We start from the raw sequence: 20159 nt of genomic DNA, 5'->3' as shown, positions 1-20159 counted from the left end.
GCAAGGCTTGAGCCTCCTCCAGACTGCTAAATCTACTCTTCTCCACTAGTCACATTCTAATTGCTGAATACCTACCTGGTCGGTTCCTGATCCTCATCTTAACCCCTCACTAGTGTTCTTTTCCCTGAAGATACTTTCTTCAGTTGGCTGCTGGTTCCTTAGAATTTGTCTGATCTTGAAACATGAGCTTGCCTCAGGACTCAGCCTTTGATCCTCTTCCCTGGCTCCACTACTCTCTAGGGACCTTTAATTCCTTCCGTGTTGACGATGCCCCGGTTTTCGTTTAATGGCTGCCCCATAGTGTATTTACCCAGTTTCCTATCAGTAGATCTTTGAGTTCATTTGGTTTTATGTTTTTAAAATTAGGATACTGTACAAGTATTCTCTTGTACATAATCTCTTTGTGTGTTTATGGGAGCATTTTTTTAAGTAAACATCCTGGAAGTAGAAAAGCTGGATCTGAAGATATGGACCTTTACATTTTAACAGATATTACCAAATGCCCCCTCTTGAAGAGATTGTATTAATCCATACACTTGCTAAGAGTATGAAAGTGCCTATTTACCCATCTTCTGGCCGACACTGCATATTTTCCGTTTTATTTTGCTTTTTACTTTTTCTTACTTTCTTGACTGATTTTAATTGACTTTGCAAGAGCAGATTTCTACTAGTTGAAGTGTAAAGCATTCTGTTCATTATTACAATAAGTTCTGTACTATAAATATCTTCCTCTTGAGGTCTAAATAGATTGGGATACTGTGTCATTAATTGTAGAGCCAAAATATGATTCATTACCTAGAAAATGTGAATTTTTACATGAAGCTGCAGAACTGAGAACCCATTTTTCCCTTTCATGGTGTCAGATTTGATACTGGTTATCGCTAATTTAAATTGCATAACCTGTCAGCTTCATTATACCGGAGCAGTGATTTCCTTGTTTTTAAAATTGATACTCTTCTAGTGGAGGTTTTTAAAAGGATGGCTTTGAAATTATTGCAGGATTTCTCCATAGAAAGAAAATTAACTGAAATTAAAACTATTGTGAGGAGTTTCTGTTTGAGATAATCGATTTGAAACTAGAGAGTCCCAATCAGTAACTTTTGGAAGATTTTAGAACAAGTTTAAAAGGTAGTAACACTTTCCATATTGTGATTTCCCTTGGAGAAGGTAGCTGAGAGAAACAAATTTTCTTTGTAGTAACTCACTAATGAATTATTTTGACAGGTTGCAGTTTTGACTAAATTGATGAAGCAAGTGCCTCCTGAGGGTTCTTCCTCCTTATGTCAGTGCTGAATCAGCAGTAGATGAAAACCTTTTGTTGTCAAATTTTTTTTACTCTCTCCAGTTTCTTTTCTGTTGTATAGTTCATCACATGAAAGGGAATTATTTCATATATTTGAAACATTTAGAAAATAGAAGTTTTGGCAAACTAGAATTCCTATGATAAGTTATTTGTTTTTAAGACAAAGATTTCTATTATCATAGAAGTATTAATTCTTTTAAACCATCATTTGCTATTTAATTTGAAATTCAGGTTTACAAACTGCAGTTCTACAGACGCTTTCTCGGCTCACTGCAACCTCCGCCTCCCAGGTTCAAGTGATCCTCCTGCCTTAGCCTCCCCAGCAGCTGAGACTACAGGCATCCACTGCCACACCCAGCTAATTTTTTGAATTTTTAGTAGAGACAGAGTTTCACCATGTTGCCCAGGCTGGTCTCAAACTCCTGGGTTCAAGTGATCTGCCCACCTCAGCCTCCCAAAGTGCTGGGAATTACAGGCGTGAGCCACCGTGCCTGGCTCTCAGACACTGTCTTTCTAAAGCAGCGGCAGATTTGGATCTAGTAGCAGTGTATAGGGATGTCCTTTCCAAATTCTGTAGTCAGAATGACTCCTCTGAAGTTGTTGCTAAAGGATTCCTTGCCTATACATTGCATTAGAGATCCTTTCTTTAAAACATAGACAAAGCAAAGGTAAAAAAAGTTATTTGCCTCTTATTACCAGGATGATGAGTGACATTTACTTGGTGTAAACCATTTGAAATTCATTTTGTCTTTCATAGCTTATTGAAAGTATGTTTTAATTTAGTATTGTAGGATATGTCTTTTTTCACACTGGAAAGATAGAAGGGATACTTTCTAGCCTTCAGAGCAGGGATGCCCATAATAATAGCAGCTGTCATCTCTTGAACTCTTATTACCTAAAGTGATAGGCATCATAATGAGTCCTTTACATGTATTATCTCAGTCAGTCTTTGCAAACAATAAGGACTGTTACTCCTATTTGGAGATAAGGATGTTATCTCTAAGTAATCTTAAGAGATTAAATAATTTGCTCAAAGTGCACAGCTAATAAGTGGTAGGATTTGCATCAAATGTTCTGACCCCAGAATCTATACCCTTCATGACCGAGCTCTGCTACCCAATTAAATTCTCCATGTAAAAGCAACCAGTGGAAGTTGACATGGGCTCCTACCTACTGTGTACGGTTTTAGGCTTAGTCCTGGGCCTCTGGTCTTCTCATATACCTCTCATGCAGCATTCTTATGCATACTCTTGAATTCAAGTGTTATCTGTGTACTGGAGAATTTTTTTTTTTTTTTTAGCTATAACTGAAACATGTTTAAGACATTTTCACTTATTTTTTGTTTTTGCTGTTTTTTTGTGTGGGTTTTTTCTTTGTTTTTTGTTTGTTTGTTTTTTTAATAGCCACCTTGAATGTAGCAGTGCCTACCCAGTAACCTACTCCTCCTTTAGAATTCTGTATCTTAGTAAGGGCAGCCATCTATGTACCCCTAAAGCACCTGGGTATCTTCCTTGACTCAACTTTCCTCTTATCCACACATCTAGAAAGTGGTACCATATCTACCTTCTTAGCATCACTTGAGTACATCCACATCTTCCATTCCATTCCCCTCTCCGGGCTACCATTGCTTCTCAGACTACTGTTAACAACCTTTAAACTGGTCACCTTGCATCCAGCCTTACTTTTTACATACTTTCCACTCTTTTAATAAAATGTGAGCATGTCACTCCTTTGCAAAACTTTTCAGTGAGTTTCCATTGTTCTCAGGATAAAAGTTCAAACTCCTTATTAAGACATGTAAGGTCTTCCCCAGTCTGTCTTCCTCATGCTGCTTTAGCCTCTTCTGTTGTCCACTTTGCCATTCATTTGATACTTGTCACCTTAGCACCAATCTGTTTGAGTACTCCTACCCACCCCACCCATGAGCCTTTCATTCACTGCTACTCCTGCACGCCCTTCAGGTTCAATTGAAACCTCAGTTCCTGAGAGGGGAGGCTTTCCTTTCCACAGCATCCATCACACATTTGCTTAGTATCTCTCTTCCTGGCTAGGCAGTAAGTTGTGTGTAGCAAAGATCTCTGATGCACCTCATTTCTAGCACCTACCATAATTTTCAACACCTAAGAGATACTCATAAATAATTTATAGAATAAATTACAGATGCAGTCTCTACCCTTAACAAGCTCAAAGTCCGATGGGAACTAGAGTATGGTAAAGAAGTAACTTCCATACATGTGATAAGTACTCTAATAAAATGCCACAGGATTGCAGAGGAGTGTGTGAGTGGTTAGCTTTGCCTTGAGGGGAGCATTTGCCCTTTGTAACTCTGTATTACTGAAGAAATTGACTTACAGCATTCAGAAACGAGAGCTGTGCTGAGCAGTAGAATTGATTCACTTGCATTTTGCCTTATTTTTTGCTTACTTTTTGGGCAGGAGTTTTACAGTAGACCTTTAATATTCTAAGGTTATATATCAGGAACTTCAGAAAGTCTAACCTAGACACAGATGCTATGTAGTCAGCTAGCCATGCTCACTAAATTGACTAAACCAAGTCCTCCCTCATCAAAATCATTGCTAGCCCTTTTATGTTCCCAGTTACAAATCAGGCATCATGAATCTTTGCTTCAAATTCCAACAGCCAAAATTGATGGCATTGAATCCATGAATACCAGAGGTGTTGTTTCATGTTTAGATTTTTATTTCTTGTCATTCCAGCTTTGACCGCCATTGAAGGCACAGCACATGGGGAGCCCTGCCACTTCCCTTTTCTTTTCCTAGATAAGGAGTATGATGAATGTACATCAGATGGGAGGGAAGATGGCAGACTGTGGTGTGCTACAACCTATGACTACAAAGCAGATGAAAAGTGGGGCTTTTGTGAAAGTAAGTATTGCTCAGTAGGAGGCAGATCTGCATTGCTTTATGTCTAGGGCAATGTTTTTAAGGCCTTTTTCTAGCCATCCTTTTTCCACATTGGTCAGAAATGGCCAGCATTGCTGATGTCATTACAGCCTTAAAGAGTGGACTTAAGAGTGGGAAACGTGGTGTATTTATTTTCAGGCTGTCACTCAAGTCACACTCACATTTTATTTAGAGATGGTTTTCCGTTGGTATACACAGGTTGTTTTGTTAAACCCTTCAGGCAGGCTGATAAATTATTAAACATAAAACATTTTGGGGGCAGTAAAGGAAACTGGGCCATTATGGAGAAGGTTAATAGTGATTAGAAGAAAAATAAATAACTTTTTAAAAATACTTAAGGTGAAATATGCTATACCAAGGTAACATTTGACAAATACAGTGTATTTAACCATCTTTAGTATAAATGTCATTATAAAGATGCTGACTCTAAGGAAAGCTGTTTTCAGGAAAAACTTTCTAACTATGAAAAAACAACAGAAAATCTTGAACATAACCCCTTAAATACCAATTTTTTTAAAAAAATGGCTATTATAGAATATTTGGGCAATCCTAAAAGAGCACATCAAATATAGTCCATCTTTAGATGTAGGCCAGCGTGACTGGGTACTCCAGTTAATGCACCAGAATTTTTTTATATTATAAGAAGAATTTGCTTCTGTTTCTATAAATACTGGTTCTAATGAAATATGTTTGTTTTGATGAGTTCTTACAGTAGCAAAATAACTTTTGAAAAATCTATAACAGTTCTATGATTTTCAGTGTTATATCAGTTTGAAAAATTGGTGAACTTGAACATTAAATCAGTTTCTATATTTAATAAAAATCTATTTTTTACTAACTTGTATTATATAGTTAATCAAATATTTTCACCTTGTAAAGATATACAGTATTTCCAATAGAGCTAAAGTGTCCTTTGACCCCAACAGTATTTTTCTGACTACTGTGTTCTTATGTCTTGACCTTATTTTAGCCGACCTTGGCATATTGTGTTAGTCCATTCTCACACTGCTGTAAGGAAATACCTGAGACTGGGAAATTTATTAATAAAGGAGGCTTAATTGGCTCACAGTTCTGCAAGCTGTACAGGAAGCATGATGCTGGTATCTGCTTGGCTTCTTGGGAGGCCTCAGGAAACTTACCATATGAGATGCAGCCGTCTCATATGGTGGGAGCAGGAACGAGAGAGATGATGAGTAGCAAGGTGCCACATACTTTCAAATGACCAGATCTCGTGAGAACTTACTATCACAAGAACAGCACCAAGGGGATGGTGCTAAACCATTCATGAAAAACCACCCCTATGATCTAGTCGCCTCTCACCAGGCCTTACAGGTGAGAGAGATTGTAATCACCAGGGATTACAATTCAGTGTGAGATTTGGTGGGGACACTGATCCAAACCATATCACATATAATCTGAAATTTTAGTTGAATTATATTTAAAAAGTTAGCATTACTAACAGAAAAGTACCCTCTAAGAGTGGCTTGGTATTGGTATTTCTATAAAAAAGTGATTTCAGTGAATTTTATATATGTGTATATATATATATATATATTTTTTTTTAAGTTTTATCTTGTGTCATGTAAAGGCCACACTTAAGTGTTTTTAGAATCATGTTTGGGAATAGTGAAAGATCATTCATTTTGTTTGTATGACTGCCCAAAAGAAAGAATACTAATGGTTGATAATTGATGTAGAATTAAAATCCATTTAAATGCATCTGACGTTTTGTTTTTAGCCGAAGAAGAGGCTGCTAAGAGACGGCAGATGCAGGAAGCAGAAATGATGTATCAAACTGGAATGAAAATCCTTAATGGAAGCAATAAGAAAAGCCAAAAAAGAGAGTAGGTAGCACTGCTAAGTCCACTTTTCCCCCATGACAGGCCATTACTGAGACAAATAGCAACTACATTCTTTAAAAAGTGCGCTGCCAGAGACGCAGAAGATTTTTTTAAGTTCCATTACAAAAAAACGTAATATCACTTACGGGCATTAGTAGCATTGCTTTTACCACACTTTAGTTAAGGTAAAATTGTTATACTGATTACAGTAACAAACAGTGAGTAAAATGGCAATGATTGACTCAAGTTGTAGTAGTTTCTAAGAACCAAGCATGCATATACTATTTAGAATTCAAAATGACATAAAACAAAAAGAATTGTTGTCAAGTACGTTTTTTGTTTTTGCTTTGTAATTTTTGACTGGAATTTAGGAATTTGTGCTTGGAAAAAACAGAACAAGTGATTATCTCGTAACATCTTATGTCCTTTTAATTTCAGCTGACATTTTTATAGTCTGCAAAGATTTAAAAAGAAAATTGCAACAGTTACTATTAGATCGTATACTGGACACCACCATATTCTCTTATTGCAAATCGGTTAACTTTTTTTAATAGAAGTTTTTAAAATTACTGTTAGTATAATTAGACTATTTCAAGATATTAGGATAACAGGGAGAACTGGTACCTTATATGAAAAACAAAATAGCTAGCCAATCTGGGCAGCATAGTGCAACCCTGTCTCTAAAAAAAATTTAAAAATTAGCCAGGCATGATGGTGCACACTGTGGTCCCTGCTACTTGGGAGGCTGAGGTAGGAGGATCACTTGAACTTGAAAGGTAGAGAGGCTGCAGTGAGCTGTGATCACACCACTGCACTCCAGCCTGGGCAACAGAGGAAGACCCTGTCTCAAAAAAAAATTTTAAAAAGGGATGTTTTTTACATGTATAAGTAATATGACTGAATAGAAATAAGATTATCAGAGGGGGTGGCTAGGTGTGGTGGCTCATGCCTGTAATCCCAACACTTTGGGAGGCTGAGGTGACCAGGAGTTCGAGACCAGCCTGACCAACATGGTGAAACCCCGTCTCTACTAAAAATACAAAATTAGCCAGGCACGGCGGTGCACGCCTGTAATCTCAGCTACTCGGGAGGCTGAGGGAGGAGAATTGCTTGAACCTGGGAGGTGGAGGTTGCAATGAACCAAGATTATGCCATTGCACTCCAGCCGGGACAACAAGAGTGAAACTCCATCTCAAAAAGATTATCAAAGGGGTTTTGTAACATAAGGAGATTATTTATGTTGCGTTTTAGTAGATCAAAAAAACTTAATGGCAGTTTCAAAACATTACTAATTTGGTTTTTAATTGTTTACATTTGAAGAGCATATCGGTATCTCCAAAAGGCAGCAAGCATGAACCATACCAAAGCCCTGGAGAGAGTGTCATATGCTCTTTTATTTGGTGATTACTTGCCACAGAATATCCAGGCAGCGAGAGAGATGTTTGAGAAGCTGACTGAGGAAGGCTCTCCCAAGGGACAGACTGTAAGTACATTCTCAGTGAAGAATCTCTCTGCATGTAACACTTGTTAGTTTTAAAAGCAGTTTACTCTCTCTGTCCTGACTTCTTTTAAAAAGTCAGACTGGAAGATAAATACCAATTTTGTGGCTGACCATTTTATCAGTCTTCTTGGATAGTCTTTTTCCTTAGTCTGGGAACATTTATGGTCATGGAAGACATTTTTGCAGTTGTGCCTTGCCACAATTACATTTGTACTTTTCCAAATTAGATCTGTAGAGAATGAAATATGAAGATAATTACTTTTTATCTGAAATTACTCACCATTGCATTTTTCCAAAGTTCAGATGTTGCAGCTCATGTTAATCGTGGTGTTTTTTTAAATAAGTATTTTATTACAGAAGCAGTACATGTCCATTATAGGAAACTAGAAATACAAACTAACAAAACTAAGAAGTACACATCACATATGTACCACCCAAATATGAGTAATAATATATTAGTGTGCATGCATATCTTTCTGTAATAGATCTTTCTCTTTGTGTATATATACACGATATTTTTATTAAAATGAGATATCACTGTCTATTGTTCTGGAACTTCACCTTTTCATCCCAGCACATTTTAAGTCATATAATACCCACACTATGTTCATATGATGTTGAACCCAAAAATTTTCTTTATACCTGTTTTGTCCAAACCGGTATTCAATCCAGGACTCTACCTTACATTTGGTTGTTATCTAGTATACCCCAATCCCTTTTTTGTCTATATTAGAGATAGGGCCAGTTTTTCTGCGGAATATCCTACCTCAGTTTGTTTTCATGGTGGCTTTTAGTTTGTTTCTTCATCACCTGTATTTCCTGTCAATAGGATATCACAGCTAAAGGCTGATGAATACAAGTAAAATATTTTTGGCTAGACTACATTACAAGGGATGTTCTGTATTCTACATTGTATCACAACAGTTGATAACATATCTGGTTGTTTCCCCATTAATAATGCTAAGATTGACACCTGGATTTAGGGGGCCATCATATTTATTTAAAATTCCTTCAATAATTCAAGCTTATTCAAGCTGCGAGACCTGCTTAAAGATAAGTGAAATATCTAATCACAAGGGAAGTCTGTTTTCAAACTATATAAACAATAACAGGAGTCATAACAGTTGTTTTCTTAGAACTGAATACCTAACAATTCTGCAGCTCTTTCCTCGGTATTTTATTATAAGCAGATTATATCTTAATTGTTCCCCTTTGTTTTCAAAGGTTTTTCTCTTCTTTGCGTGAATCAGTTTATATAAAAACACATATATTCTTATTTTCAGAGGTATTCTGCTCTGAAGAACGGTTTTACTTTATAAGGCATCAGTTCCCTCTAATATTAGAACCTTACAAAGCCACAGCACTTTATATGTTGCAAAGCACCCTCTCCATGAAAATTGGTTCTAGTTGATGCAACAGACAAAACCCGCAAATCACAGTGGCTTAACACTACAGAGAGTTATTTCTTGCTCATACTAGATTTGATGTAGCTCTCCTGTTGGCATCACTCTTTTCTGAGTAGTGACTCCTGGTCATGGGCTGTTTCTATTATGTAGCTACACTGATTGCTACACGGGGCTTCCATGCCATGATGAAGTGAGAAAAGAGAGCCTCAGGATTCATTAGGGTGTTTTCAGGCTTACATCCCTGACAGCCATACCCCAGGCATGTGATTCTACGGAGAGGCTGGAAAACGTAGAGGAGCTCATGATTTCAGTGAGCACTCCAGTCTCTGCCACACCTGCCTTTGTCATGTTAGCTTATACTTTCCTATCATCAAGGATGATCCATAGAAGGCAAAGGGTTGAAAAGGTTGAACTTCACCAATGCATTATTTCTTCCATTTTTGTGTTTTTATTTTTAGAAAATCATGTGTGCTCTAACATTGTAGAGCAGCCTTTCTCCCTTGACCTCTTCAGCTTGACCCCTTGCTCCTCTTTTTATATCTGAGATAGTTTATCTTGGTAATTCATATCTTGTCTGTTTTCATAGTGTATTCCTTTCTGCATATATAGAGAAATATGCTGATGTACCTATAGCGGGAGTTGTCTTCATAATGGCTGTTCATAAAGTCATGTTTACATGTATTCAGCTTTGTCTTTCTAGTTAGTATTAAATTGTCCTCAAGCTAAACTTTTTGTCTTGTTTAAAGTTACATTTGGCTGGGCGTGGTGGCTCACGCCTGTAATCCCAGTACTTTGGGAGGCCAAGGCAGGCAGATCACAAGGTCAAGAGTTCAAGACCAGCCTGGCCAACATGGTGAAACCCCGTCTCTACTAAAAATACAAAAAAGAAATTAGCTGGGCATGGTGGCGGCACCTGTAATCCCAACTACTCGGGAGGCTGAGGCAGGAGAATTGCTTGAACCTGGGAGGCAGAGGCTGCAGTGAGCCGAGATTGTACCACTGGTCTCCAGCCTAGGCGACAGAGCAAGACTCTGTCTCGGAAAAAATAAATTAATAAAAATAAAGTTACATTTAATTGTGGCCGGGTACAGTGGCTTACCCCTGTAATCTCAGCAGTTTGGGAGGCTGAGGCGGGTGGATCACTTGAGGTCAATAGTTCAAGACCAGCCTGGCTGACATGGTGAAACCCTGTCTCTCCCAAAAAGTACAAAAACTAGCTGGGCATGGTGGCATACGCCTCTACATAGTCCCAGCTACTTGGGAGGCTGAGGTGGGAGAACCACTTGAACCCAGTGGGCGGAGGTTGCAGTGAGCCAAGATCGTGCCATTGCACTCCAGCCTGGATGACAGAGTGATACCCTGTCTCAAAAAAAAAAAAAAAAAAAGCCACAAATAAAAAAAATTTTTTTTAAATAATGCTACATTTAATTTAATTGTGTAATGTGTAAAACTCTGAATGCTTTTCCAAGGCTCTTTAATCCATGTTTGTACATACTTGAATTCAAATCTTTTAGCATTTAAAGACTCTTGCATTTTTTCATAGTATATAAAACTGTGTCTGTCTGTGTCTGTCTTGGATAAACCTTCACCAAAGCAAGATTTCTTACTTTTATCATCTATTTCAGGCTCTTGGCTTTCTGTATGCCTCTGGACTTGGTGTTAATTCAAGTCAGGCAAAGGTAATACTATTAAAACTTTATTGCATATTACAATTTGAATTGAATAAATGCATGCCTATGTTCAGTTAAACATGTTTTGTTCTTTCACAGGCTCTTGTATATTATACATTTGGAGCTCTTGGGGGCAATCTAATAGCCCACATGGTTTTGGTAAGTAGACTTCAGTGGAAGGCTAATAATATTAATATCAGAAGAATTTGTGGTTTATAGCGGCCACAACTTTTTCAGCTTTCATGATCCAGATTTGCTTGTATTAAGACCAAATATTCAGTTGAACTTCCTTCAAATTCTTGTTAATGGATATAACACATGGAATCTACATGTAAATGAAAGTTGGTGGAGTCCACAATTTTTCTTTAAAATGATTAGTTTGGCTGATTGCCCCTAAAAAGAGAGATCTGATAAATGGCTCTTTTTAAATTTTCTCTGAGTTGGAATTGTCAGAATCATTTTTTACATTAGATTATCATAATTTTTAAAATTTTTCTTTAGTTTTTCAAAATTTTGTAAATGGTGGCTATAGAAAAACAACATGAAATATTATACAATATTTTGCAACAATGCCCTAAGAATTGTTAAAATTCATGGAGTTGTTTGTGCAGAATGACTCCAGAGAGCTCTACTTTCTGTTTTTTACTCTTCATGATTGGCTGTCTTCCCATTTATTCTGGTCATTTATTGCTAGTGACACTGTGCCTGCTTCCAGTAGTCTCATTTTCCCTGTTTTGCTAATTTGTTACTTTTTCTTTGCTAATTTGGAAGAGTAACTCATTTTTAATAAAATTATGTCTAAGATTAAAACTGGTTCTAAGCAAAAGCCCTTATAATTTTTCTCTTATGAGTAAAATGCACACACTTCAAAAATAAAGTTTATGACATCTATTTTGATTGCTCTAGGAACTATATCATTTATTTCCTTGCTCTTAGCTATGGCCTTCTTGTTGAAGTTGCTGAATCCGTTACCTCAAAACCTAACACTTAGCATAAATAAGGTGTTAGTGTACTTGGATCAAATGACAGCAAAATTCTGGGTATGCTTAGCTTTATTTGTTCCACGAAGAATGACACTGAAGTACGTGAAACTGCTGCCTCCTCACGTGAAGTTGTTTTACAGGGTTACAGATACTGGGCTGGCATCGGCGTCCTCCAGAGTTGTGAATCTGCCCTGACTCACTATCGTCTTGTTGCCAATCATGGTATCTATGTTGCCTCTTTTACCTTTTAGGAAAAAAAAATAAATGGAATTAACTTTAAACATTTCTATTTTTATTGTTCTATTTGAAGTATTATAAATGGCTCTTTTATGTGGACTCATCTTTAAACTAGTAGAGGTTCAGAAGTACTTTTTTCTTTATATAATTTTGCTTTAGGTTCTATTTACGTTGTGAAAAAAAGTTCAATTTATTAATAGATTACTGATTTGCGATCTATATAGACTACTGTAAAAACAGCTTCCTTTAACAATGTGTTCGTCAACGTTTGGCAGCTGGAATTGTACTTCTCTCTCTCTGGAACAATTCTTCTGATTTTCCTCCACCTTATTATTTTATCCCTCTATTTCAGTTGCTAGTGATATCTCGCTAACAGGAGGCTCAGTAGTACAGAGAATACGGCTGCCTGATGAAGTGGAAAATCCAGGAATGAACAGTGGAATGCTAGAAGAAGATTTGATTCAATATTACCAGTTCCTAGCTGAAAAAGGTGATGTACAAGCACAGGTACGTGTTTGAACATCTCACCAAATATCTTTACTGCATTGTATATTGTAATCTGTGGGGGACGGGAGCAAGCACTTATATCTGTAAGTTACATTTTCATTGCCCTGAGCAATTATGAACTACATATTAGAATCACCTGAGCCCCTTAAAAAAAAAAAACCAAGAGTCTCACACTCTCAGGAGATTCCATTTGGGTTAGTGTGGGATGGGGCCTAGGCATTGAAGGTTCCTAAAACTGTCCAGGTGACTCTCCCGTGTACTGCCCCTAAAAAAATCACTGCTTGAACAGAGCAGCATTAACACCGATGATGAAGGCTGTTACTAGAGTCACCAATGATGAAAACTGTCACTTTCTCTAAACAAGAAGTCCCTGGAATATTTGCAATATCAGATGCTCTTCAGAGCTATTTACCATTCATGTTTCTTTGGCTCATCTAAAAATCATAATTTCTTCAAGGTCAAGAACAGAAGTAAGCTCATTTAATGGAAGTTGTATAATGTCCATCAAAGTACCATGTGTGCACACACAGGTTTCGTGGCTTCTTTTGATGTTAAAATAAAAAGAACTTTAACATTTATATTTTTTTCCACTAAGTTTGCAATTATTTCGAATTTAGGACATGTACAGATGAGCATTAGATACTTATTAAGAACAGTTGGTTTTAAGACTAGCAGTGGAGTCTTAAGGAAAAAAAAACGTAGTGAAACGTGGATCTAAATGTTAGCTGATAGAAATTATAATAAACTTGTTCAATTAAACATCTTATTTTTACATTATTGTAAAATTTAGTTTACTTAAAATTTTCTGTTTTACTTGCTTTCTGTGTATCTTGCTTGTTGTGTTTACTCTTCTCTCCTTTCTTGCCCTTTTTTGGTTGAGTGCTTTTTCCTGTTGCATCTCTTCCCCTCTGCCAGCATGATGCTACTCTTGTAGTGGTTATCTAGCGATCACAACATGCATCCTTGACTTATCAAAGTCTGGTACGATGAGCACTTTTACCATTTCCAGGACAGCAGAGATCTCAGAGTATTCTGTGTGTGTTTGATTTTATATATTTTGGTACCATGAGATACTGTTGTTTTGTACAGTCCATATTAATTTACATTTATTTTCAAATTTACCTTTTCATTGCTTTTTATTTATTTTTTTTGTTTTTTATTTTTTGAGACAGATCCTTGCTCTGTTGCCCAGTGCCACTATCTCAGCTCGCTGCAACCTCCGCCTCCCGGGTTCAAGCGATTCTTGTGCCTTAACCTCCCCAAGTAGCTGGGAATGCAGGCATGCACCACCACACCCAGCTAATTTTTGTATTTTTAGTGGAGATGGAGTTTCACCATGTTGGCCAGGCTGATCTTGAACTCCTGGTCTAAGTGATCCCACCCACCTCAGCCTCCCAAAGGCTGGGATTAAAGGCATTAGCCACCACACCTAGCCAGCTCTTTATTTCTTACTGTATCTCCCAGCTTCTAGTAAGTTTCCTTTTTTCTGAAGAGCACCCATTTGTGTTTCCTTTAGAGCAGGTTCACTGGGGACAAATTCAGTTTTTTTTTTGTTTTGTTTTGTTTTTTTGAGACGGAGTCTCGCTCTCGCCCAGGCTGGAGTACAGTGGTGCAATCTCGGCTCACTGCAAGCCCCGCCTCCCAGGTTCATGCCATTCTCCTGCCTCAGCCTCCCGAGTAGCTGGGACTACAGGCACCCGCTACCATGCCCGGCTAATTTTTTTGTATTTTTAGTAGAGACAGGGTTTCACCATGTTATCCAGGATGGGCTCAATCTCCTGACCTCGTGATCTGCCCGCCTCGGCCTCCCAAAGTGCTGGGATTACAGGCGTGAGGCACCGTGCCCGGCCCAAATTCAGTTTTAATTTATGTGAAAATGCCTTTATTTCACTTCCACTTTAGCAGGATACTTTGTGTTTTTGTTTTTTGTTTTGTTTATTCATTTGTTTGTTTTTTAAGACAAAGTCTTGCTCTGTCACCCAGGATGGAGTGCAGTGGCACGATCTCGGCACCCCTTAACCTCTGCCTCCCAGGTTCGAGCAATTCTCCTGCCTCAGCCTACCAAGTATTTGGGATTACAGACGTCCATCACCACGCCCAGCTAATTTTTGTATTTTTAGTAGAGATGGGATTTCACCATGTTAGCCAGGCTGGTCTTGAACTCCTGACTTTAGATGATCCACCCACCTCAGCCTCCAAAAGTGCTGGGATTACAGGCATGAGCCATCGTGCCTAGCCCGTTTTTTGTTTTTTTGAGAAAACATCTCTCTCTGTCGCCCAGGCTGGAGTGCAGCAGCACAATCACAGCTCACTGCAGCCTCGACCTCTCCAGGCTCAGGTGATCCTCCCACCTCAGCCTCTCAAGTAGCGGGGACTACAGGCGTATGCTACCACGCCCGGCTAATTTTTCTATTTTTTTGTAGAGACAGGATTTTGCGATGTTGCCCAAGTTGTTCTTCAACTCCTGGGCTCAAGTGATTCACCCATGACCTCCCAAAGTGTTGAGGTTACAGGCATGAGCCACCGCACCTGGCCGCAAATGGTACTTTGCAATTACAAGTACACGTTTTTACTTTTCAAAATTTTTAGGTTAATTAAAGTAGAATAGCATTTTCAGGAGTTAAGACTAAATCTTTTTGTTTTTTGAGTCATGAACAGAAGCCATTTTATGACCAAATCATTTCTTGTTGGTCTGATTTTAATTGTGTGCCAGATGGTACCACTTACTTTTGCCTTGTTTGTGATCATTTTCAGGTTGGTCTTGGACAACTGCACCTGCACGGAGGGCGTGGAGTAGAACAGAATCATCAGGTAACTACCCTGTTCCTAGGGCTTTGCATCTCAGTTATAGCAGGAAATGATGTTCCCAATGTATTTCTTGCTAAGTCAATGCCAGTATCAAACTTCTGTCATTTAAACACCCATCACAAATGAGCTTTCAAGATGTAACCAACCCCTAAGAAAGCTGAAGAATACAAATATTAGTACCTACTATGTGCCATTCACTGGTAGGCATTCACCATGCAATATTGGACAAAATAGTTTTGGTTTTTGACCTTTTGGAGCTTTAACTTTAATAGGAGTATTAGATATTTTTTAAATGATCACACCAAATATAAATTGTGGTTATTCTTACAAAGGAGATTTAAAAGATACAATAATTGGTTAATGGGTAGGAGGTACCGCTTGCCAGGGAAGACTTCTGTAAAGAGAAGTAGAAAACATTGAAGTTGACCCTGGAGATAAGGTCCTTCCAGGCCAAAAAGAACGGTATGTGCATAGGCCCAGAGACAGGAAGGAATATGGCTAGTCTGCCCATACTACAGGAATATGACTGGTCTGCCCATAGTACATGAAACAGAACTTAGATTAAGCAGTGCCTGATCACATCAGCATATCCCTGCAGCACTTCAAGGAGCTACAAAGATCAGCATGTTCAGATTTGAAAACAATGGCTTTGGCTGCAGTATAGAAAATGAATTAGAAGACCCCAAGAATAAAATCAGGCAGATCAGGGAGGGGAATATTCGAGAAGTTCAGGTGAGAGAGAATGTGGCTTGGACTAGAACTATGGTAAAGGAAGATAGTAGTGGATTCAAGATGTATTTGGTGGTAAATGTAACAGGCCTTAGGGATGGATGGGATATAAGTGAAGGGGAGCTGATACCTTAAGCAACCAGTAAGATGGTATTGCCATTTGCTTAAATTGAGTTGCTGGAGGAGAAGCAAGTTGAGGTCAAGAAGAGAAGATTTTAGGGGTATGTTCAGGCATTGGATAGTGTGTTCAGAGGTAGTCAAATAGACTGGATTGAAGCTGAAAATATAAATTTAGGAGTTGCCATCATCTCGATGGTGTGTGAATCTATGGGAATAGATGAGATTGCTTAGAGAATGCAAAGTGAGAATGGAGTCCAAAACTGAGCCCTGAAGAACTTTAATGTTCAGAAGTCAACTGATAGAAAAATAACCAGCAAAGGAGACTTAGGTGGTACAGGTAGACTTAGGATGGAAACCAGGAGAGTGTGACATCTTGTTAGCCAAGCTAAGAGTCTGTCGAGAAGGAAGCCATGATGGACTCTGCCAAATGTTGCAGAGAAAGGTGGAGTGAGGTGAGCTGAAATTTAGATTGGCAATATGAAGATCATCACTGGCCTTGATGAGCTGTGTTTTTGATGTAGTGTGTGGAAGCCAATTAAGACTAGATTGCAGAGTGAATTGAAGTGCATGTCACCAATTTATTCGAGAAGCTTGGCTGTGAAGGAAAGTAGCTAACAGAACAGTCATCATTGGAGAGAAATTGGGGGTCTAAAGGAGATACATATCTTGTGTGTTTTGGTTTGAGTTTTATTTTTTATTTATTTTATTTATTTATTTATTTTGAGACAGGGTTTCACTCTGTTACCCAAGCTGGAGTACAGTGGCGCAGTCTCGGCTCACTGCAACCTCCACCTCCTGGGTTCAAGCAATTGTCCTGCGTCAGCCTCCTGAGTAGCTGGGAATACAGGTGCATGCCACCATGTCAGGCTAATTTTTGTATTTTTAGTAGAGACGGAGTTTCACTATATTGGCCAGGCTGGTCTCAAACTCCTGACCTCAAGTGATTTGCCTGTCTTGGCCTCCCAAAGTGCAGGGATTACAGGTGAGAGCCACCGTGCCCTGCTGAGTTTTATTTTTTGATGATGAGATTATAGAATGTGATTGAGGGGGCACTGGTTCCAAAAGAGGGAGAAGTTAAGTCAGCAAGGAAAATAAGAGGAATAACCAATGGTACAAGGTCCTTAACAAAAATGGGCTGCAATACAGTTGAGAGTGGTGATGATGAATTTCTGCTGATGCTAGTGTGTTTACTTAAGTGATTTTTAAGTAGGGTCAAGAATTTTTCTCTAAACAGTACAAGAGGAATGTATTCCTTTAGACAACAATGAAAATATGCTCCATGTCTTGGAAAGACTTCTAGTTTTTCCTTTCTCCCAGGTTATCATTAGAGAAATAGACCAAAGAAGTCAAGCTGCTCTTAAATGTCTTTTAAGCAGGCTGATGTTCGCTTTGCCTGTAAGTAACAGGAGGCTTGTTGTACCTTACGTTTAGGCAGCACAAGAAATTTCTTTGCATCTATAATTATGCAGATGACTTAATGATAAATGATACTGTTATTTGGTAAAATAAAACTTCTAGATGTACTGATTTCTCTTTCAAAATATTGGCAACTGGGTATTCTTGTTTTTAAAGCACTGTAATATAACAAGATTTTTTAAATGTTCCTGAAATGATTATTTTGGCTGAAAGTCAAAAGCAGATTCTGTTAAAAACTAATTATTTTAATAAATTCTTTTCTCATAGAGAGCATTTGACTACTTCAATTTAGCAGCAAATGCTGGCAATTCACATGCCATGGCCTTTTTGGGAAAGGTACTGTACATCCTGTGAATGTTTTATGTAATAGCAAGAGGTGTTTGCATAATTAGCATGTATTGTGTTCAGGATCTACAATTTACCAAAAATAAATTGGAAATAAGATTTCTAGTGCAAGACTATTATATCTTAAAGTGCTGTTCTGAGGCATTTTCTTAGGCAACTTAAATATAACATAGTGTTTGCAGCCAGGCGCGGTGGCTCACGCCTGTAATCCCAGCACTTTGGGAGGCTGAGGCGGGTGGATCACGAGGTCAGGAGATGGAGACCATCCTGGCTAACACGGTGAAACCCCATCTGTACTAAAAATACAAAAAATTAGCCGGGTGTGGTGGTGGGCGCCTGTAGTCCCAGCTACGTGGGAGGCTGAGGCTTACAGTAAGTCGAGACCACGCCACTGCACTCCAGCCTGGGCGACAGAGCAAGACTCCATCTAAAAAAAAAAAAATAGTGTTTGCTCATCAGTATGTTAATTCTTCATTGAAATTAGCTCTCACTGAGCTCTTACTTTTTGTGTATTGTATGCAATAATGAGGAATGTATTCTTGATGCTGTGCAGTTTTTTGCTAAGACTCTCACAGTTGTCTGTTTCCTTCCATGCTGAATAGAGGCAATTAGAGTTTGTTGAAATTTATCTGCAGAGTTTTTAATTGTCTTAAATGTGATAGCCATGACCCACCTCTTCTCATTGTAGCTGTGTTCTCAATCAAGGGAACAGAACATTTAAGTCTAGAAACTTTATAAATAAATTCCATATGTCATGGAAGAATCTCAAAACTTTTTCATTATTTTGAAACATAGTATAAATCAATGGGTATTTTCACTTATAACTAAATCCTAAAGTAAGGAAGTTTAGATGGAATATATCACAAAGGTTTTTACAATAGGGAAATTTCATCATGATTTGCCTCATGATCATACTAGTAATTGGGGTGTGGTAACTACATTTAAATATTCCAGCTGTTCCATAGCATAGAACTTGGTATTTCCCTCTGTTTTTGTTAAGCATTTAAGAACGTTTCATTCCTCCTCTTTTGGTTCTTGCTCTGAATTACTGTCACTCTCTTTAAAAACTATTTTTTGCATTTATTGTTTCTTTAACATGTATGTGAATAAAGACAGTCTTGACCATTCTGTTTTTCTTTCTCTTGGCCCTTTATCATTCTCCATACCTGATGCTCTAATTGTTTGGTGTTTAAACCCTCTTCAAGTAAACCTTTTAGTTACTTCGTTTCCTGAACTTAAGACCCACTTGTGATCTTATCCTGGGGAAAGTAGTGGTAGAGGAGAAAGAAGAATGAATGCTGCAAGCAGCTTCCCCTTTCCTTGTTGAATCACTGATCTGATCCTAAGCAACTTACTAACCATTTGACTGCCCTGGAATAGAGTGAGAAAAATGATTCATGTTGGGCTTAAAGATTTCTTCTGAGACTAATATATGAGCTGATTTTATGTATTCATGTTTATAAATAAGTCATAAATTTGAGATGGCAAGAGTATATAATTACTAAAATGTTTGCTTTTAAGAGTTTGCTTTTAATTCTTTTGTTTTTTTTTGTTTGTTTGTTTTGTTTTGATATGAGGTCTTGCTTTGTGGCCCAGTCTGGAGTGAAGTAGCAAGCTGTCAGTTCACTGCAGCTGCAGCCTCCTGGGCCCAAGCAATTCTGCTGCCTCAGCCTCCTGAGTAGCTGGGATTACAGGCACACGCCACCACGCCTGGCTAATTTTTGTATTTTTAGTAGAGATGGGGTTTTGCCATATTGGCCAGGCTGGTCTTGAACTCCTGACATCGGGTGATCCACCCACCTTGGCCTCCCAAAGTGCTGGGATTACAGGCATGAGCCACTGTACCCGGCCTTTGCTTTTAATTCTAAAATATCCTGTGGGGAATTCTAAATTTTTTGGAAAGATTTAATGAGATCTGACAAAACTCAAAGGAGATGAGAAAGGAGAAAAATGTAGTTGGAGAGAGGGTTACAGCTCTTACTGAAATTGGGATCTGTTTTCCAGATGTATTCGGAAGGAAGTGACATTGTACCTCAGAGTAATGAGACAGCTCTCCACTACTTTAAGAAAGCTGCTGACATGGTAAGGCTTTGTCTCAGTGTACTGAAATGTGTACCATATTACTAATATTTTAATAAATGAATTTGTTATATTAAAGGGTTAATCATAACCAACTCATGCTATACATTATTGAAACTGCATATTAAGTATGATTCATGTGAATGTATTAATTAAACAAAGCCCTCCCGATAAAAGGCAATTTTTTTAGGGACCAAGTTGTTAATTTTTAATTGTTAAGTTTCACTGAGAAGTTTCCTAATCGGGGAAATACTGATTTTTAGTAATGGAACTTGAGCTTATATAATCTA

General features: G+C 38.1%; 1 protein-coding gene across 2 annotated transcripts in view; it reads left to right on the top strand.

Moving 5' to 3' along the window:
• SEL1L (SEL1L adaptor subunit of ERAD E3 ubiquitin ligase) overlaps positions 1–20159 on the top strand; it is a 60854-nt gene that overhangs the window by 23627 nt on the left and 17068 nt on the right. The window contains exons 4-13 of one of the 2 annotated variants that reach the window (XM_510102.8): positions 4021–4188; positions 5966–6071; positions 7389–7551; positions 10601–10654; positions 10745–10804; positions 11769–11850; positions 12218–12372; positions 15127–15183; positions 17713–17781; positions 19795–19872. In XM_510102.8, coding sequence (XP_510102.3) covers positions 4021–4188; positions 5966–6071; positions 7389–7551; positions 10601–10654; positions 10745–10804; positions 11769–11850; positions 12218–12372; positions 15127–15183; positions 17713–17781; positions 19795–19872 — 992 coding nt within the window. The remainder of the gene's footprint in view (positions 1–4020; positions 4189–5965; positions 6072–7388; positions 7552–10600; positions 10655–10744; positions 10805–11768; positions 11851–12217; positions 12373–15126; positions 15184–17712; positions 17782–19794; positions 19873–20159) is intronic. The other variant, XM_016926528.4, reaches the window with a different exon arrangement.

This window comes from Pan troglodytes, chromosome 15 (assembly GCF_028858775.2).
Source record: "Pan troglodytes isolate AG18354 chromosome 15, NHGRI_mPanTro3-v2.0_pri, whole genome shotgun sequence".
Taxonomy (NCBI): Eukaryota; Metazoa; Chordata; class Mammalia; order Primates; family Hominidae; genus Pan; species Pan troglodytes.
The sequence above is the reverse complement of the archived record's forward strand: the minus strand, read 5'-3'. Positions and strand labels throughout refer to the sequence as shown.